Source organism: Eptatretus burgeri, chromosome 8 (genome assembly GCF_056783735.1).
Source record: "Eptatretus burgeri isolate ZD-2024b chromosome 8, Ebu_testis_v1, whole genome shotgun sequence".
Classification (NCBI taxonomy): domain Eukaryota; kingdom Metazoa; phylum Chordata; class Myxini; order Myxiniformes; family Myxinidae; genus Eptatretus; species Eptatretus burgeri.
Window position 1 is genome coordinate 4,430,866 of NC_140968.1, and position 22,215 is coordinate 4,453,080.

Genomic DNA, 22,215 nt, shown 5'->3' on the forward strand with positions numbered 1-22,215 from the left:
TAGCCAGGTTGCAGTCCACAAACTACTCATCACACCTGGCAATGCACATTTGCAAATCCAGCGGTGCAAACAGCCAGGCAATGGATTACCGAGCAGTGGAGAAATGTGATACAATCAGATGAATCATCCTTCGCCATGTTCTCGACAAACGGACGAGTGCACGTGTGGCACCATCCTAAAGAACTCGACAACCCTGAGTGCTTGGTTCCAACAGTGAAGAGTTCAGGTGGTTCAGTAATGTTGTGGGGTGCAGTCATTCCCTTAAAAAGGCAAGGTCAATGCCGATCGCTACTTAATGGTTCTGAGTGATCATCTTGTTGCAGCATTTCTTTCCAACTGGGAGGGGTATCTTCCAAGATGACAATGCCCCCATCCACAAGAGCACGTGTGCTCACCCATTGGTTTGATGAGCATGACACTGATTTTATCCATACATCATTGCCTTCTCAGTCACGAGATCTGAACCCAATAGAGCATTGATGGAATATTCCAGAACGACACTTGAGACAGCGTTTTCCACCTCCATCAAACAGGTGCGAGTTAATTGACTAAATCGTGGAAGAATGGTGCCACATCCCTCCTGCAGAATACCAGACGCTGGTGGACTCTGCTACGGTGCATACAGGCCGTACATGGTGGCCCAACGGCCCATGAAGGGATTTTACATTCATCTTTTCATTTTTGTTGTCCACTACCTGCACATACTTATACCAAGTTTGACTGAGATCCCTTCAGCCGTTCTTAAGTTATTGCAGAAACGAAAACCTATCATGGACTCTGACCTTTAACCTTTCACCTCTTGATGCCAAAATCGAATCAGTTCATGGATATTGCATCATAATATATTGTTGTGGTTGTGGAAAAGCCCTGGGGAGTTGCATCAAACATATAAAATAACCCTGGAGTTTAGATATTTCCATTGTGATTGTTTAGTTAGGTTACCCATTCTTACTAAACAGCTTGTATCAGGGGAAGGGAGATGCATTGTGATTGTCGGAAGAACCTTCCCCATTGTTCTCTTTGTTATTTCCAAACATTAATTTTCCAACTCCGTATTTGAGCCTCATTTCTAAACCTTCATTTTCCAACTATGTATTCACAACTCATTTGCAAACCCTTATTTTTGGACACCCGTACTTGTCCCGACCGCTATTTTCAAACGTCCATTCTCAAATCCTTAGCTTCCGAAATCCAGACTCGAACCCCCAATCTCGTGCTTCATTCTAAAACCACATCAGCTGACCAGCCACACTGGAGTAGCTAAACAAGAAGAAAGTAAATGTTCTTTTGTGGCCCAGTCAAAGTCCTGACTTGAACCCAATTGAACATTTATGGCGAGACTTGAAAGATTTGCAGTCCATCGACGATCCCCATCAAACTTGGCGGAACGAAAGGCAATTTTCACATGAAGAATGGCAAAGATTTCACCATCTCACTATGCAAAGCTGGTAGATGCCTACCCAAAAAGACTCGCAGCAGTCATTGCTGTCAAAGGTTCTCCACCAAGTACTGACCTTCGGGGATAAATATTTATAACCAGTGAATTTTGATTTGTGCATGTTTTTACAGGTATTCCTGACATGTAACCCCTTCAACTACAACAGTGTTTCGCTTGGTCTCTTCAGGTATGAATAAAAAAGTTCATTTGGAAAAAAAAAAATTGTTTATACATCATTTGTAATTCATCTAAATGTGGCATTATTGTTAGGGGGTGAATACGTTTGCAGGCCACTGTAAATCCTTCCTTCGATATCACCAGCTCCAAACGGTGTCCAAGGTATTCATTGGCAGCATCATGCCAATAACTTAACATGTGAGAGGCAGAGTTATCAGAATGAGACATAACAATGCAAGAAAGGTTTGTGTGTACCCTCGCCAAAGGAGAGGGTATTGCGTTTGGGTCCGTTTCTGTCAGTTTGTTTGTTTGTCCGCACAGAACTTTCGTGGTTTTCTCCGCAACTGCTTGTCGGATTGAGACAAAATTTCCACCATAGGTGCGACTACTCATGCAGATGTTCTAATCATAATTATGACGTCACAGGTCACGTGGTGTGGCAGCCATGTTAGAAAATCGGGGGAAAAAAAACAATCTTTGGACCTCTATCTCTGAAACCGCACCAAGGAAAAAATTGAAACTTGGCACACGGCAAGTACTCCTCATGGGGGAATCAGCGTGATTTTTTTATGACGTCATAATTGCCCAAGTAGAAGGTTACATCTGATCAGTTTGAAAATTGAGGGTCACCTCGGGATAAAATAGTCCACAGAAAAAAAAAATTGATGATGTCATCGGTCATGTGATTTGTCAGCCGTATTGTTTAAAAAAATAAAATAATAATTAAATAAACCTTCAAAAATCTTCTCTGAAGTGGCTAAACAGATCGAGGTGAAACTTTACACGTATGACCGCCTATCCATGAGGAAAAAAAGGTTCAAACACAAGATGTCAAAGGTCACATAGTTTGGCAGCCATATTGGATTTACCCTAAAACCCATAAAATTCTTCTTCTCCAGAATGGCTGGACAAATCGAGGGGAAACTTCACACAAGCGTTCCACCAAGACATGGGTGTACTAGTTGAAGGAATAATTGATAGGTCAACATGGTTTGGCAACCACATTGGATTGAAGAAAAATATTGAATAATGTTTCCTTTGGAACCGCTTAATCAATCGATGTGAAATTTCACATTTATGATCTCGTAGTGATGGGGAATACATGTTTTTAAATGTCAACTTGATCGGATGCATAGTCTGGCAGCCAGAATTTTTTGACATGGGTTCTTTTTGGGGTTTATTTATTTATTTTTGAATAAGGCTCACTTGGCTGTGCCTGGATGGGTTTGAGGGTAGACGAGTTGCAGCTGAAATGTGAATCTTATCCAGGTTTCTCCTGATCACTTCATCTTTGTTTTTTGCTTATTCACGTTCCTTCTGATTACTCCAATGCAGGACTGCACCGATTTGGTCTTCCATTTGATTTGAATTGAATTTATTTTAATCCCAATCTGAATTCAATTGAATAACAATAAAAAGACGTCAAGGGTCAGGGTCAGGTGTCCGATCAAAGCGGGGTTACATCAATACGGGATGTCTTGGTACCCGGTCATCATTGCGAGCAGTTATAAAGTGGCAGTTTTAATTATGCCTCAATTACGTAACACACCAGTACACAAACACCACACAAAAGAAGTCCTGGCGAGGGTCTGCAATCTCTGATTGCTATTTTCTTCTTCAATATGGAATTAGAAAGGAAATTTTTCTGACTAGTTCCACATAAGGGTACATTATAGTTGAGGGGTTTTGGAGTGTTATGGAAGGTACAGCTTATAAAGCCAAATCAGACAGATATTGATGTATGGAGGTGGGACGTGGGCACTGTGGATCAAAGATGCGAAAATAAATGCAAAGAAGAGAGATGTGAATGATACAATGGATTAACGAATTGTGTCTGAAGGAAAGAATGCCAAACTCAGACATGAGGAAGAGTTTAAAAAGCAATACTGGCGAAGAAGTCTTTCCTTGGCACACCTGGACTCCTATCCACCTACAAGGCCGTCATCCGCAGCTTAATGGAGGACGACTCTCCCTGCCTCACACCTTGCTCAACGTAACGCAGTGGAAACCAAGGCCATTAAGATTATTGGAATCTCCCGCGATGAAGCTGAGTCTTTGGGTCTATCACTTCGCCATCACAGACAGGTCAGTGGTCTCTGTTCTCTTCCACCTCCTTTCTGGTCTTGCACCCTCTGTGCTCTTTCTGTGCTTCGTCGTTCTATCCCTCCCCCAACCACCCCCCTCCCATCCCAGGGGATTCCTGCATGGCACACACGGTCCACCATCAACCCCCTTCTGAAGAAACGACCTAAATCTCGGATCACTATTCACCTCCACTCATTCATTCCTCTTTCTTCCCACATGTGGAACCAACTTCCACATCCTCATCAATCTCATTCTTCCCTCCAGGTCTTCAAGACAACTGTTTCCAACCATCTCAGATCATCCCCAATCCAAAACCATGAACTTTTGTACCCTCGTTAACCCCTCATCTCATCAACAGAAACTGAAGGACAAAGCCTCACGCGGATAGACAGCCAGTAAGATAACACAATTACAGTGACAAGGATAAATGATTTGCTTCGAGAAGAGTGGAGTTTCTTCTTGCGAGTCGATCTGATACAGGATTGACAACAGAAGAGATGAGAAGCAAAAGTGCAGTTGATCAAGGGCAAACTCACTTTTTTTTTTTGGAAGAAGCTTTCCAAAGTGAAAAACAGGATCAATAGTGTGCAATGCACTGCCATTGGCAGAGCAATACAACTCACCTGCTCAGTAAATCGATGCTTCGCAGTGTTGGACAAGGCATTAGATGGAATCGGTGCAGCTGCACATGTATAAGAGGTGTGCCCCGATTTATGCTGTGATGAAAGAAATACAAAAATGCCATTTTAAAAATGAAAATTCATTTCTGGTTCACTTTTTATTGCTTCGTAAAGTAAAATTATGTTTGGTAATGTTCATACGGCTCACATCAAGACGATCAGATTGAGCATCCCACACGTTTTCTACGATTAGTAAAACCCTGTTTACCACGGTGAAGACAACTTGTTGAGTCCGTTCGCTCTGCTCAGTTAATTTTTTGATGAAAGGACTAAGTGAACAAGATAAGCCTTCACCAAGTAATGCTGGCAGACAGGACGCCTAGTTAAACGTCCATCCGAGGGACGGCACACACGCAGTGATGAATCGCCCTGCCCGCGAAACATCAGGATGACAGTTTCGAGTTGAGTCTAGATTTGAATCCAAGCTGGAGAGCTTGGAGGTGAATGTGCATATCTCGAGTCTCGGCCATCCTACCAACCATTTTCCACTCCAATGGGACATATCCAAAGCTTAAGAACACCTTGAAAAGCAATGCAGGTCTGGTTTTTGTAAGAATATTTCAAGCTACAAGTTGAAACAAAAGTTTTGGTCAAATATGAAGCACCCTCCGACTTGGAGGAAAGATGTGTTGAACAAAGTACAAAACCTGATTGCACATGGTATTTTCAAACCAATGTCAGAGGAATTCTCATGACAAATAACAATCAGGTCATATTGGATACCATTTTATCATCTATGTCACAAACTTGTCTCAATTCACGTACAATTTAGTCGAAGCAACGAAAGGCTGATAGATAATGAACATGAAGTCTCTGAGTGAACACATCCATTGGTAAGGCTCATGATTTCTTGAAAACACCGAATAACCTTTCATTTTAGGCTTCAAAGACATTTCCTTGGATTCTTTGTTTTATGCAACTTTTGTAGCTTTTTACCTGCTGATCCAGCTTGTCCTGTTTGTCCTGCTTGTCCAAAGCAACATCCACAGCATCAAAAAATTCATCCTCTTTGATTACGCCGTTGGAACTTTCCTGTGTGAAGAGAAAAAAACAAACAAAAACAACAACAGTGGAATTAGTTCACCATTTGAAGTGCGAAACAACATCTTTCTTGATCGTCTCGTCAGCAACTTTTGCATCGGGTAAGTTACAAGTTGCTGTAAAGTCCCTTTCACACTCGGTCCTAATTCAAGTTTTCATAAGAACCTGGACTTTTGGTTTAGAAGGGGGAGCATTACCGAGAAACCTACGTCTGTTCACGCTCGCAGGAAACTGAACACTGTTGGTGTCGAGCATTGTTTGTAATTCAGAGAAAACTTGAGGGCTGTGATCGAAGATTGCTGACGGTTGCCCGTATAACTAACTCGTAATATTAGCACTTGAAATTCGGCCTCATAATGAAAGCAAATTAGTTTTTTTTTTTCAAAAAGTGGGACACCAAGACAAATAAACACTTAAGGCCTCCCTGTTGTTGTTCTTCTTTCGGCTGCTCCCGTTTGGGTTCGCCACAGCGGATCATCCGTTATGATCCGCATACTGATTTGGCACAGGTTTTACGCCGGATGCCCTTCCTGATATCATCAGATACCCAAGTTATACACATGGAATGTTGGCAGCAAGAAGTGAGCTCGCCACAAAGCACGACAAACTGTACCAGACCAGCCAGACATCAAAGCCAGTGATGTACTTGTCCGTGTGTACACTGACCATCCTAATAATTTTGAATGCTTTTATCTGAGACTGATTCTGCATGAGGTCAAAGGTCCAACATAATTTGAGGACTTGCGAACAGTGGATGCCACAATCTGTGAAACTTACAAACAGGCTTGCCAGCTCAGACTCCTCCTAAAGGATGATGATACACACTGGAACAGCACATTGGAGGAGGCAGCTGCAACTTGATCGACATGGATGCTGCGAAACCTGTTTGCCATCATTTTGCAGACATGTGCCATGCCAAATCCTCAACAACGATGGGACAACCACAAGGAGAAGCTGGCAGAGGACATTTTGCTTCACACACAAGTGCAAAATCCTAACCTGGAACTGGACAACAGTGATACCATCTTAGATGAAACTCCCATTATCACTGAATACAAGATCAAGGCTTTGGGTGGCTCTGACCTCAAAACTTGTGGCCTTCCTGACTCTCAACAACACAATAACAATGAGCTCAAAAATGAAATTTTGAGAGAGACCACCTACAACATGGAACAGCTTGCTGAATACATTCAGGAGAATGAGCCATGTCTGGTTCCAGACCAAAGAGAAGCCTTCAATAAGATTACACAAGCCGTTTTCAATGGTGGTGGTGGAACTTTCTTACTGGATGCTCCCGGTTGAACTGGCAAAACGTTTCTCATCAATCTTCTTTTGGCAAAAATCCGGTAGAGAAGCATTGATTGCCCTTTCAGTGGCATCATCAGGCATTGCTGCCACACTGTTGATAGGAGGAAGAACAGCTCACTCAGTCTTCAAGTTACCCTTAAATCTGGCAAGTATGGAGGCACCAACCTGAAACATTGGCAGGGGTGCTGGAAAAGCTAAGCTACTGCAGGAGTGCCGGCTCATTGTCTGGGATGAATGTACAATGTCTCACAAAGCTGCCATAGAGGCTCTTGATCAAATGCTGCAAGATCTTCAACATAATGATAGAAGAATGGGTGGAGTGACTCTGGTGTTGGCTGGGGATTTTCGACAGACACTGACAGTTATTCCAATTCCACATGGAACCAAAGCTGATGAACTGCAGGCTTGCCCCAAAGCCTCATACATGTGGAACAACATTTAGTGACTCAGCCTCATGACGAATATGCGAGTGCTTCTAATGGATCATTCATCTGCTGTGGATAGTTATCTGGCACGATGCAAACGTACAAGTCGGTTGACACTGTGCCAGACACAAATGAAGCAGTCCACTACTCCACATAATTTATTAACTCGCTGGAACCACCAGGTGTGTATCCTCACAATCTGGAGCTCAACATTGGTGCACCCATTATGCTTCTCAGGAATCTGGACCCACCACCACTCTGCAATGGAACACGTTTGGCTGTCACGAAGCTTATGCCACATGTCATTGAAACCACAATCATGACTGGCCATGCAGCAGGATGGGATGTCTTCATTCCACACATTCCAATCATCCCCTCTGACTTGCCATTTCAATCTGGAAAGTTTCCTGTCCACCTCAGTTTTGCCATGAGCATCAACAAGGCACAAGGACAATCGCTCAAAGTTGTCGACTTCGACCTGCAAAGCCCATGCTTTTCTCAAGGCCAACTCTGTTGGTTGTTCCAGACTTGGCAATGGCAAAAACCTTTTCATCTTGGCTTCACATGGAGAAACATGCAACAATGTCCATCCTGAAGCTCTACAAGGATGAAAAAAAATAATGTTAAGCACTGTGATAAAATGTGATGTGAAATCTTCAGTGCTGGAGAAGAAGGAAAAAAAAGAGGAAAGAGAAGAAAGGCAGAAAAAGGAACACAGAAGAAAGGAAGAAGAAGCAGATAGAAGAAGAAAGATACAAAAAGAAGAAAGGCAGGACAGGAAGATAGGAGTACACAAAGAAGACAAAAAACAAGGAATACCAAAAATCCAAAGCAGCAAAAACTCCGCAACATGAAGGAAGCATACACAGCAGCAATGACTGTGAGCCAGAGGTCAACAGACGTCTGGGTCGGACCTGGGAAGTCATGGATTCACTTGATCATTGGGTGTGGCGCTATCAGTACCTATGCAGGACGAATAAAGTCTGAGTCTTCCGGTCATTAGTGCTTCCAGTCTTGCTCTACGGATGTGAGACTTGGATTCTGACGAGAGATCTGAGATGGATTGTCAAGAAACTGCTTCAGCAGCACAAACGCTCTGTGGAGAGTATGGTATTGTAAATCATAAAGTAGTAAAATAAAGTACTGCACTACACAGTCTTTCCTTTTCTGGAAATAGTCCAAGAGCATTAGGGTTTAACCTGGACATTTTTGGTAACAAGCTGATTTTTTCAGGAAAGGTCCAGGAATGTGTGTGAAATAACAGACTAAAAGTCCTCATGAATCCTCCTTGAGCATTTTCTGCAATCCAAAATGGCCGCCATTTCCTGTTTTTCTCATAACTTTGCAAGTAGGTTTACCTATAACACATTTTAAATGTCTACACATATGTTTTGAAGTATAAGGAACTCAATACAATATATCTATACCAATAAAACTACTTGAACTAGTCCCAAAATCCAAAATGGCGCCAAAGATGGTTGCAATTTCCTGTTTTTCTCATGACCCTGTGACTAAGTTACCTCAATATGCACTTTAAATCTCTAAATATATTATGTCTTGAGAAATAAGGAACTCATTCAGATACTTTGAAGTACAAAGGAAACAATAAAACCGCTGAAGTTCTTTCTGAAATTCAAATGGTGCTCAAAATGTCCGCCACTTATCAACACACTGCTGTTTTAGCCTGTTTCAAGAGGCAAAGACATTCAAAACAAGATCATGCTAGAGATTCAAACCTCAAAAGTTTCAGATGAATCTTTACCTTACGCATGCACACACCTAGTTGCATCAGTCATTGTCTTCATCGTCGGATGCTGTATCTTCAATGTTGATGTCCTCTGAAGTTGGGGTAATATCATCGTCGGCATCTATAAGAGTTGGTGCTGTATTGTTGCAATTGAGACCACTGCATTTACTGCACATTGAGGTACAAAAGAGCCCAAGTTTCTTGCAGCTACATGTCATGCTTCTGCAACCATCTGGTTTACACCCACATGCCACCATGTTCAGCAAAGTGTCGGGTGCAACAGCAATGTCTGTTTCTACCGGGGTAAGAGTCCCGTCCTGAAATCGCCAGCCCCATTCTGTTGGAGATAAGGAGTTACCCATCCATTCCTGGATGGTAAGATAGGCGCGATATGAATGTTGCTTTGCTGCAGCACTAGTTGGAGGTAGACTTTCTAGCTGAAATGATGAACTCAGGGAACTGCGACCGATTGCCCGTTTGTATGCGATGTGACGGTAGTCATCAAGAGATTCAAAACTGCTGGCTCCATAAAGCTTAAGAATGAAGCCTTACCCAGCTTTTTCCACCTCGTCATGGGTGCTTCCACTGTTTGTGAAGGTATCCAGCAAGTCGTAGTCCCGCTTCTTGTGCACCATGTTGAAAGCTTTACGCTTGCCCTGACGATAGATCGCAGAGACCGTGTCACATCCCGTCACAGCATGAAGAAACATCAAGTGATTTCTTGTGTCCCCTATGGCATGCTGAATCTCATGAATGTTGAAGACCGTGACAGGATTACTGCGGCATAGCATGTACACATCTGTGGAAGAGGTTGCCCGAGCAACTAGCATTACCAGTAAGTCTGTGTCCGTACCAACGACAGCAACTGGCACATGTTCTGACTCTGTCAGTGCTAGTGCTGTGGAGACAATCAGGGTGTCGGCGTCTGCTTCTGCCTGGACTTTTGGAAGAACTCAAGAGGTCTTATTGGTACTTGCGTGCTTCAGCATCTCTTAAGATGTATTCTAATGAGTTCCTCATACTTCAAAACATATATGTAGACATTTAAAGTGTGTTTTGGGGAAACCTGCTTGCAAAGTTATGAGAAAAACAGAAGAGGCGGCCATTTTGGACGCCATCTTGGATTGCGGAAAACGCTCAAGGAGGATTTATGAGGACTTTTAGTATGTTATTCTAGACATATTCCTGGACCTATCCTGAAAAAAATCAGCTTGTTACCAAAAATGTCCAGGTTAGGGCCTATTTTGACCTAATGCTCTTGGACTAAAATGTGCTGGCTTTGTTTATGTATTTATTTGTGACCATGAGATTTGGTTAACAGTTCACCTGTAAAGTAGATTTTTGTTATTGCAATTGCAAGGATTCATCACTCGGCAGACCTTGCAATCGAATGACAGATTGTTTGGACCATCAGGACTGCGGAAACAATTCCTTCGAGATAGTCGATTGTTGCCCCTCTGGAGTCTCCTTTATCAAGATGGCAGTTAAATTCACATGACGAAGTTCACACCTCACCCTGACGTTTTGTACTTGTCACCTTGTTTATTTTGGCTCCAAATCGTACAGCTGCTCTTTACACCCATGTGTTTGTGTGTAAACCTTTGTGAGGCCAATGAAAGATATCAATGATTTGACGGTCAATCATTCGAGAAACTGAACATCGTCGTGTACTCGAGGGTCACGATAACCCACTGAGTGCAATCAGGCCACCACAGCCGAGACAGAGCTGGTTGCGGCCCAGATTCCGAGTGGTTGCGGTAAACAGGCCATTCAACCAAACACTAGTCAAACAGGACTCGTACTACTAACGCCGGTGATAGAAAACCAACCATTTACTTACAATTTACACACTTTACCCAAATTACCTTAACCTATCCTTACCAAGAAAGTAATCGAAGGGACAGTCGTCAACCAATGTTTCAAGTTCTGCATAACGCAGTGCTGCTAAGAAACTTTGTTTCTGCTTTGTTTGGTGCTTGTGCAAAGCATACCCATTTGGATTTATGGCATCAGCCTTGCCATGGGGAACACTTCCACTTTGCTGCAGGCCACCATCATCGCAATAAACAGTACAACGGGTCATAAGCCTTGTAGAAACAGTTCTGTAGAAAGGGAAGCACTAAATAACTACAATGGTTCCCTCTGAAGATGAGGATCTGATGAACCTCCGAGAACATCCTTGTTTTGAAGGACAATTGAAAATGGCACAAGGTGATGGAAACCCAGCGAAGCAATTTGATGAACATCTCTCCCCTGAGAGGGGGCATTCAAAAGTTCCATAATGCTTGGGGAGGGGGGGGTGTATTGCCACTCACCCCAAAGACATCCCTTCTCCCCCACTCACCCCCAAGACAACCGGCAAAGATAAAAACACCCCTCTACACCAATTGGGGTCATGCAGATCCTATGCAGCAATTATAAGGAGATACTTTCATCATTAAATATCTCGCTGTAAGCTGGTGACGGATGAAAAAGTGACGTCACTTCTCTGAGAAGACGTTACATTTTGTATATTCATGTCCTTTAAATTGTAGGAATTTCAACATGTTTTTTTTTTATAATCACCAAGATCCGTACGAATAAATGTTATAAAGAAATAATGAAATGTAAATTGCTGAAGGACAAAATCAATGAGGTTTTTTTTTTGTACACATAGTCGAGGCTCATGAAAGAGCTAGTGTTAGTACACTGAACGGATCAGGAGGGAACATGACGAAAGGAACAGTAGAAAGTGGAGGGAAACACCAACAACAGAGTTGAAGGCCAAGATAGAGGGAGACTTGGACAAACAATGGATGTGGTGAGGAATGGGGGGCAGGAGAGGATGAGATGAATAAAGAAGGAAGCTCACAGGAAGAAAAAAAAACTGGAAGTTTGGAAGGAGAAGGGCTCGGGGTGGGGTGTGGGGGTTAGCAAGGGAAAAAGGATCATGGTTTTTGGATTGGGGATGATTTGAGATGGTGGTGAACATCGGTCTTGAAGACCTGGAGAGAAGAATGCCATTGAAGAGAATGAGGAGGTTGGTTCCCCAGGCAGGAAAAAAAAATAAAAGCAACAAATGAGTGGAGGTGAGCTGTAATCTTGGATTTAGGTAGTGTCACCAGAAGGGGGTTTATGATGGACCGTGCGTGCTCTGCAGAAACATGGGGGGGGGGTGGACAAAGCACAGGGTGCAAGACCAGAGAAGAGGCGGTAGAAGACAGAGACCACAGACCTGTCTGCGATGTAAAAGTGATAGGCCCATGAACTCAGCCTCAGCACAGGAGATTCCAATGACCTTGAAGGTGTTGGTTTCCATGGTGTCAAGCTGAGCAAGGTGTGAGGCAGGGAAGCCAGACCAGAGGGTAGAGCAATACTCCATCAAGCTGCAGACGAAGACCTTGTAGGTGGATAGGAGTTCAGGTGTGCCAAGGAAGGACTTTGTACGATGGAGGATGCCCAGACGGCTACTGGCTTTGGAGGCCTACTTTGAAATGCAGTTTGCCCAAGAAATATCATGGCTGATTGTGAGACCCAGGAGTATGAGTGACTGAACTTTCTCAAGAGGATATGGTTGGTGCAATTTTTGATGACTATTCGATCATCGGTTTGTTTTGTTTTTCCCCCCCCTACAGACACCTAATCTTATTTGCAAATGAAAGCAATTTAACATATTTAGTAATGATGATATCACTCCAAGCGATTAGACGTATGATGGCAAAACAGGATTTCCAACTGCTGGGTGGTCTTGTTCACGGGATACTGTGCTGCCTTTCCTCTTTTAAATATTGTTCATTGAACTGAAAAAAAAAAAAACGGGATAAATAGCATCCCGGGAAGGTACAAAATGGGATGCATGACATTTGGGCAAAAAAAAAACAAAAATGGGATGATCCTGGATAGAAATATGGGACACCTGGTCAGCTTGCCACCACTCCTGGGACGGTCTTTAAGCGTTATGTAATATCTTCGGGAATGTCTGGTGAAGTGTTATGGAGAGTTACACAGGGGGTGGGAGGTGTCAGATTTGAGCAAAAAAAAAGCGTTATGCAATTTTGGAACGACCCCCTGGTGTGTTCCTTCCTTCATCGCACTGTCTGAGCTAAAAAAATTAAATAAAATAAAAACACACATTTGTAAACTGTCATGTCAGTCTTTCCTTTCCAAGTCTGTCATTTTCCTACTCTCTCCCCGTCTCCCATGCATATCCATGGTGGTGTCCCAGGCACACCATTCGCATCTCAAGGGCTAATCACATGGCTGCCCATGGCTCCAAGACCATAATTTGTTCCGGCATGATTCCACTTGCATGGGCGAATCCCTGCCCTGCCAACTCAACTGTGTCCAACAGCAATGACTGCTTCTGACCCCTCGTGGGTTTCTCATTACATGCCTTTTCAATAAAATTAATTTCAAAAAATAAAAAACAGGCATTTTAAGGCTATTCCACCTGCTAGAGTCAGGGTTGTCCCACTAAAATCAATAATCCCCAGTTCACATTTATCTAGCCAGGTGTTGGTTTCGCGGCTCAGGTGGCTGGCTTAGGGTCTTAGGGTCCTGAATTTGAGGGTCCCAAATAACATTGCGAATACTAAATGATCATTTGACAAAACAATAATGATTGTGCATTTACGAAATTCTAAGTCCCATAATCACAATGTTTACATCATGAATAAACTTCACTCAATCAAAGCAAAACATCACAATAAAACATAGAAATTCTCGTTTGCAGAACAATACGTTGAGATATGTTGGGTTTCTTTTCTTACTTACCCTCTCCAACCGATGTTGCCAATCCTCTTGAGGTTTTCCCACGAGTTCAATGCAATAGGAGACCGTTTCCAAGATCCCTGTGATCGTTTCTTTGAATGCAATGGCTTCTCCTCGAAAATCTGTCCGTTGACCTTTTGTAAAATCTGAAAAATCCAAATGATTGCATTTACACACTCTTGAAGTTGAAACAAAACAAAACGGGTATCAACTCATGGAAGAGCAGAAAAACAGGGGGACAAGGATCAACAAACATAAAACTTACCTTTGAGCTGTCTAATCTTGGTGAAATGCCCAAACAAAGGATAAACTCCTCTTTTGCTCCAAAGGAAGGGTGACCGCCCAAAAGGGCAGCTTCTCCTTGCTTCCCACGGCGGTTAGCATACCTCAATCGACGACGCTCTGTTGATCTCATCCATCGATAAACTATCGCCCTGATAATTTTCAAGAAGTTGGTTGCATCGTTTAGTGTGCTGTCCCCTTGGATGGATTTTAAGCTGGGGAGAAATTAGTTAGCCTTAGCTGTGTGGAGGTTAACAACCCACCATGGTTTTTGACGAGTTACCCACTGACATGCTCAGCAAATTCCTGCACCTCATGGATTTCATTTCTCTTGTGTTGTGATGCATGCATGGGTTCATGTCCAACTGTTTTTCCCTAATCCATGTCTCTGTCTCTGTCTCTGTCTCTGTCTCTCTCTCTCTTTTCCAGGCCGATCAATGGGGTAGCCACCTCTGGCAGACAGTTTGACAATTGTAAAAGGATGACACAATGACTACCTCTAAATGGTAGTAGTTTATTTATTTATTTTAGATTCATGATCGAGGCTCGTGGAAGACCTAAAGCAGAATGGAAGGGAAAAAATGGGAAGGAGGAAACACCAACAGCAGAGTAGAGGTGAGAGGGAGATCAAGAAGGTGAGGGGGGGAGGACACATGGTGTGCATAAGAAGCTGCATACAGGCTGAATAAAACACAGCAAGAAGAGAAAGGGGAAGGTCAGGATGAAACAGAAAAGGTACAAACCAACTGACAACTAACAAATGCAAATGGGAAAAGGAGGGGGGAGGGGGGGGGACAGAATAACCTGGAAAAAAGGAGTGCTTGGGAAAGGGGTCATTTGGGAGTAAAAGATCACACCAATGGAAACCCTCAATCTATGCAGCATGCGCCTACGCCATCCATTACATGTACGACTATTTTAACAGCCCCAACTAATCCCACCTTGTGGGGTCAGCCACAAAATCGTCACAAGTGTTTCACAAACTGACTGACCTGATGGAAGGTGGGAGCAATTTGTAATTTGTTCAGGGTAACCTGTGTACTCCGGAGGAATCACACTGCTAGTATTAGATGGAAGACGTTAGACATCCCACAGACGGAACACAGAGCTTCATGTCCATCTGAGGGACAGCACAGTTTGTGATGTGCAACATCGTGCCTGTGAGACACCAATCTGACAATTTGATAATCGGGTCGGGGTAATCGACCCGGACTTGATAAGCTCAAAGGTAAGAGTGCTCAACTACCTCTGCACCATCCTATCAGGACTGTAAAAGAATGGCAGTGTCATATAATTAAGTTTTTTGTGAACGAAAATGGCAAACCAGCTGAAATGCACAGGATATTTAGTTGTGCCGCTTATTAATACAGAACACTCATGCACAGGAAAGCATTTGAGTGGGGTTAAAAGGTTAAAAGGTTAAAAGGTTAAAAGGTTCAAAGGTTAAAAGGTTAAAAGGTTAAAAGGTTAAAAGGTTAAAAAGGAGATGAGAGTCAGAACATATATTTGCAAATGGTAAGTAACAAAAAGTGGAGGTAAACCTTGAACCACCCTCGTACAAGACACGGTATTGGCTAACAGGTATTCCTGCAAGATAATTTTTTTCAAAAAACAAAAAAAAAGGGGGGGGGGACACTTCTTTGCAAAATCATTAAATTGACCATTCATAGCCATTGCAGGTGAATAAGAGCCAAATGCATAGATGGGACCAGTATGCATAAACATGCTCGGTGAGGATGCATATTGTAAAAAAAACCTCACCATCATTGCTTCCCATTTGATCAAAGTGTTTCTGCAGAACATCAAACTGCTTCCAGACGACGTCACGAAAGGTCTCCAGATCAGCCAACTTTTCTTTCAAGGCACAGAACTTCTGTGAATCAATGGAACAAGGCACATGACGCAAAGAGCAGTCAAAAAAAATGGCACGAGCAAGCACGCGCACGCCGCTCGAGACACAAATTTCAAGCAATTGCAGTAACCTTGTTGGAAGATGTTGATGATGTTGCAGAAAGCAAACCAGCACTCGAGAGTAGAGACAAAGATGGGCCACAGCGGTGCAGCACAGGCTGAGTCTCTGGGTTTCCTTCCACCTGATACACAGCTTAACAACATCAGGTCTTGCTATGATAGAAGCCAATCGAGTTTCTCGAAATAAAAGAAGATGCAAGTTGATAACATACAGTGTGGGAAAGTCAAAACAAAGAATTACTGGTCTGCACAAAAACGTTGTACATTGATACTTTAGAGATGAAAGTTCAAACTCTTGACTTTCCAACTTATTTTTCCTTCTTGTTGTTGTTGACATTTTCTCTCTCTGGTGAACATGCTACACTCACCTTGCCTTGCTCCAGCACAGTGAGCCAGGCCTGGCGGCTCTCAGCATCCTGAGTACGCAGGTACCAAACGCAGTCACTGAAATTCACTTCAAACCTGCACTTGTCAAAGTCACACACCTGCAAGGCACGGGCAAGGCCAACCTGAGAGACAAATTTGTCGTATTTACAAAATGCAAGCATCGTTAATGTCAAGATAAAAGATGCCGATGAACAATTTGCTTTTAAAAATCTGGATATTGTGGTCTCACTGAGAGGCCATTTAACTCGTCGCTTAAATCTGGCTGAAGGAAGAATCTTTAAAGAGTTGGATAATATAATTTTAAGCTCAAGGCTAATTTAAGAACTACTTTCACTGTCAGAGAAACGTTAAACTGGGTATCTAGCTTGCTGGCATTAGTTGATAGATGTTAAAGATCCCACAGAGTCCTTTACGAAGAGGAGGCGAGCTCTCGCCAACATCCTGACACTGCTTTTCTGGAAGTGTTTAGATGCTGGATGATAATTGGAACCTGTCCTTCGATCTCAAAAAAAATCTCACTATATCTTACCCTGTCACTCTGGAAGGATTGTTAAACTAACCCACCTATCTATTTTCAGGATCACTGAAAAGGTTCAATCTCTTGAACTTCGAGGCCTCACCATCATCCATGACCTCACCTGGGTCAACCACAGAGCAAAGCTTACCTCCAAAGACAGCTGCAGACTGGGCATCCTCCATCGATTCAAGTCTTTCTTTGGAAAATCAGAACTACCCACAGTCCACAAAGTCTTTGTTCATAGCTCAATGGAGTACTGCTCTTCCCTCTCGCCTGGCACTCCAGCATCACATCCATCTCTCCTGGATTCTGTAGAATCTAAAGTTCTCCAACATTATTGGACTCTTCCACGATAAGGCTGAAAGGCAAGGTCTGTTGCTTTCACATCACAGGCCGATCGGTGATATCTCCGTTTTTAAAAGCCGTCTTCTCCAATATTGCTCCCTCTGTTCTTCCCGTCCTCCAACCCTCCCCAGCAACTCCAGGATGCACATGTTTTTCCAGCAACTCCCTCCTGGTTGAAGGTCCAAAATCCAGGTTCACTGCACACCTCAACTCCTTAGTTCCTCGTTTCACCTGTCTACGGAAATACCTTCCAGAGGTCGTCCTTTCCCACTCTTCCCTCCAGAGATTCAGGTAGGCAACACACCACCTCATGTCAACCCTCCCCATTCTTATGCAGATGGCCTGTTGGACAGATCAAATTGTGGCAAGAAGCCTTACCTGAGTGAACAAGGAGCAAACATTTTGAACAATAAAGTAAACATTCAGCGATGAAATATAAACTTCGGGGCACGACCCTATTTCAGCTAAAAAGCGAATTGGTGAGTGACAGTTCGGAGATGCTCAAATTACACAATGGGCTAAATAAAGGAAACAAGAAAAGGACAGACCCAGTCATGCACGATAAGCCAAGAGAGGGTTAACCAGTCTTGTCCTGGCTCTTTTCACCAAGCTTAGTGATCCTAATTTGATGAGACACTCATTTGAGACCATGAGAAATCATAACACAAGAACGCATTCCGAGCGAGGATACAGTGCAACCGGTCCAGTCCAATAGTTCCAAAATAAGTCCCAAATCTTTTTTGTTTTTTAAACCCTGTACGGATAAAACTCTCCACCATGACTGCTGAGTCGTCACGATTCCTGCACCACGGTACAAGTCTGTTGGCATGGTAATAAGATTCATCAGCAATATGAAATTATTTGCAAAAAATATATAAACAAATTTAAAATGGTGTCCCCTGAATAACGAAATAGACGGAAGTCCAAATATGTCAAGTTTTAGGAGCTCTATGATGGGAGAGAAAAGGTCCACAAGACCTTTGTGACTGTTTTCCATTCCTCAGGCTCATGTGAGATCTACCTTTGTCTCGATGAAGGAGAAATTCTGCCATGGTGTTGGTGCCACGAGTCTCTTCACTCTTTCTGCACTATAACGATCTAACTTCATGATCGTGCTCCTGAGCGTCAAGTCCATTATGATGAAATCTTCAAATCATGAAAAGGCCATTTACCTTCAGTCTGTTTGGTTGGAGGATCCTTATTTACAACACTAAACTGATTGACGTTTCATTTCAGGGGAGAGGTCAACCCATCGGTTGGCCTGCTAGTGTTCCAATTTGAATACCTCGATCACATGGTAGGGAACCCAGGTTGAAATGCCATGTACCATATGTGTTTGTCCATCGTTTATCAATGTCCTCGTAATTCATGTCAAAGTCCACTCGTATCTCCCAATGTCTGTCCAGTATGTGATTGGTTGCAAACTCCTCCATGGGCCTTAGATCACTGATGAACAAATTTCAAGGTATTAAAAAACAAACAAACAAAAAACCTCCATGATAAATCACCTTTGTGGGTGAAGGGGGAACACCTCATTTGGGTCATTCCATGTCAAATCATCAAAGAATCTGCCGTCATCTCTCAGATTTTTGTAAAACTTTGGGAACCAATTGGGACCTATGAAAAACGGCAAGAACTCAAATATTTTTGCTAACAGCTGTGGTGAATTGAAGGTCGTGACGTGTGATCACGTTGCCCGGCTCGAGCACAGAAGAGATAAAGCTGAGGTTCGGCTCACCGCGGGGATTGTCCCTGGGGCATTGTCGTTTTATGTCGGCGGCTCACGTGGTGCTCATTGAATGGTGAGAATACTGATTGATATATAATACTGATTTATTTTGCGGTGATTAGTTGCGCGTGTGTACCTTACTGCTTATGTACTCCATGCTGCGTCTGTATTTCCTGGTGTGCCCGTAGAAGCGGCTTCAATCAAATGGAATAAAGCCTACACTCTGAAGGTTCTTCTCTCGTCCTCATTTCAATTTATTCCATTTGATTTTCTCGGCTCTCTCAACCAACGATGGACAAGATCTACAAACCAGAGAGGTTCGACGCAGACCCAAACGCGACTGACTCAGAAATGAAGTGGTCGCATTGGTTCCGTTCCTTCTCACACTATCTGACCATCATCGAAGAAGGAGCCGACAAATTGGCCGCCCTCGTGAATCATGTCTCGCCCAGCGTGTACAGGCTCTTCTCGGAGTGCGACACTTACGAAGCAGCAATCGACGTGCTGCGGGCGCTCTACGTGAAGCGCAAGAACGAGGTATACATACGACATCTTCTCAACACACGCTAGCAAGCAGCCAGGGAGACAATCGATCAGTTCCTGCAAGCTCTGAATCAGCTGGGAAAAGACTGCAGCTTCCGGGCCGTAAGCGCCGAGGAACACCGAAAGGAAGCAACCCGGGAGGCATTCATCCAAGGACTTAGATCAGCCCACATACGGCAACGCTTACTAGAGAAAGCGCAACCCACTCTTGAAAAGGTAGTCGATCAGGCTCGAGCGATGGATACGGCTCAGCAGCAATCTGAGTCATTTGGGACACCGATGCTGCTAATGAACGCTGCTACGGTGGGAACTCAAGGAACCCCACTGGCACAGACACAGCCAGACACAGGGGATGGAGAAACACCCGAGGAGCCGGATACCCAGGCCACGTCAAACTCCTCAGCAACTGCTCCGGTTGGTAAATGCTTCTTTTGTGGGTACAAAAGACACCTCCGCCATAAATGCCCCGCCAGAGATGCCACATGCATGAATTGTGACAAGAAAGGGCATTATGCTGGGGTATGTAAATCTACTCTAAGGAGAATTAAACCCACTTCTGCGGCTCTCTACTCGCAAAAGAAACTAACTGCAGCCTCACCGGGGAATCTATCCAAGGCTATCATCAACGTACGAATTAACGGGCATATGGCTGAGGCACTGATTGATACCGGTAGCTCTGAAAGTTTCATCAACAGCTCGCTAGTGAAGGGCAGGAAATGGAAAATCCACCCGACAGACAATACGGTATGCATGGCCGCCACATCACTACAGTCCCGCGTACGAGGGTACTGCAATGTTGAATTGGATGTAAAAGGGTACACGCATCGGGATGTAAGGGTACTGGTGCTTCGTGATTTGTGCGCAGACGTAATTCTGGGTCATAATGTCCTCAAGCAGCACACGAGCGTCGAAATACCCTTTGGAGGAAGCAAGCCTCGTCTAATTTTAAATGCCTTGACTACCGCAGAGGTAACGTCCCCCCAGCTGTTCGCTAACCTGTCGCCGGTCTGCAAACCGATAGCGATCAAATCGCGGCGATATACCACTGCTGACATGAATTTCATCACTTCAGAAACCAAGCGATTACTGGAAGAAGGAATTATAGAACCGAGCGATTCGCCATGGCGCGCACAGGTGTTGGTGACCAGCAGTCAGAACCATAAGAAACGAATGGTTGTCGATTATTCCCAAACGGTCAATCGCTTCACCCAACTCGACGCCTACCCCCTGCCGCGCATAGACGAGATGGTCGAACGCGTGGCCAATTATAAGATATTCAGCACCATCGACTTGCGAAGCGCCTATCACCAAATTCCCATCCGAGAGGAAGACAAACCTTACACCGCATTCCAGGCAGGTCGGCGCCTCTTCCAATTCAGGAGAATTCCATTCGGTGTCACGAATGGAGTAGCTTGCTTCCAACGGGTTATGGACGACATCATCTCAGATGAAAACCTCAAAGACACTTTTGTTTACGTGGACAATGTCACAGTGTGCGGTAGGGATCAGGGGGAACATGACAAGAATCTGGACAGATTCTTGAGCATTGCTAGAAAATATAATCTGACCCTCAACTATGAGAAATGCGTATTCTCGGCAAGGTCAATTGACCTTCTCGGCTACACAATAGCCGACGGCACGATTAAGCCTGATCCTGAACGATTGCGCCCACTTCGTGAGCTACCCCCACCTCAGGACCTGCAGACAATGCGCCGGGTGATCGGCATGTTCGCTTACTATGCGAGATGGATTTCGCAATACTCCGAGAAAATACATCCCCTAGTGCATTGCAAAAACTTCCCACCAGATGCCGCTGTTGTAACAGCTTTCCACAACCTCAAAGACGATATCAGTAATTCCGTGGTATTATCGATCGATAGCTCGGTGCCCTTCGTGGTGGAGACAGATGCTTCAGATCACGCGATAGCTGCTACGCTTAATCAGTCTGGGAGACCCGTCGCGTTCTTCTCGAGAACTCTCTCTGGAAGCGAGCAGACACTTGGCAATAGAGAAGGAGGCGTACGCCATCGTCGAAGCGCTGCGTAAATGGAGACATTATTTACTGGGAAACCACTTCACGCTCGTTACGGACCAACGATCCGTGGCATTCATGTTTGATGGGAAAAATAACGGGAAAATTAAGAATGAAAAAATTATGAGATGGCGGATAGACCTAGCCTGCTATAGTTACGACATTGTTTACCGGCCCGGGAGGGAAAACCCTGCTGCAGACACCTTCTCGCGGGTCTACTGCTCGGCGGCAATCAGTCGGGCTTTGCAAGACCTCCATGTGTCTCTGTGCCACCCGGGGGTAACCAGAATGGCACATTTCGTACGCAGACAAAATCTTCCCTATTCTATTGAAGATATTAAACAAATGAATGCTTCATGCCCTGTTTGCGCTGAACTAAAACCCAGATTCTATGGTGCGGCTTCTGGCAGACTGATCAAGGCCACTTCTCCCTTCGAGAGACTAAACATCGACTTCAAAGGGCCCCTGCCGACCGAGACAGACAACAGATACATATTCACTGTTGTTGATGAGTATTCAAGGTTCCCTTTCGCGTTTCCGTGCTCGGATATGACCTCGGGCACTGTCGTGAAATGTCTGTCTGACCTCTTCACTATGTTTGGGAAACCTTCGTACATACATTCAGACAGAGGGCCGTGTTTCATGTCGGCCGGGCTAAAACAATTCCTATTAGAGCACGGCATCGCAACTAGTCGAACGACGGGTTACAACCCACAGGGTAATGGGCAGGTGGAACGGTATAACGGAGTCATTTGGAAA

General features: G+C 44.0%; 1 protein-coding gene across 4 annotated transcripts in view; it reads right to left on the reverse strand.

Annotated features, from left to right (window-relative positions):
* The window catches only part of LOC147020964 (ceramide transfer protein-like), a 41,029-nt gene that overhangs the window by 14,994 nt on the left and 3,820 nt on the right, over positions 1–22,215 (reverse strand). For all 4 annotated transcript variants that reach the window (XM_085890711.1, XM_085890709.1, XM_085890710.1 and 1 more), the window contains exons 2-7: positions 16,272–16,388; positions 15,915–16,025; positions 15,694–15,805; positions 13,654–13,796; positions 5,317–5,412; positions 4,324–4,416 (exon numbers count right to left, since the gene is read on the reverse strand). In XM_085890711.1, coding sequence (XP_085746837.1) covers positions 4,324–4,416; positions 5,317–5,412; positions 13,654–13,796; positions 15,694–15,805; positions 15,915–16,025; positions 16,272–16,388 — 672 coding nt within the window. The remainder of the gene's footprint in view (positions 1–4,323; positions 4,417–5,316; positions 5,413–13,653; positions 13,797–15,693; positions 15,806–15,914; positions 16,026–16,271; positions 16,389–22,215) is intronic.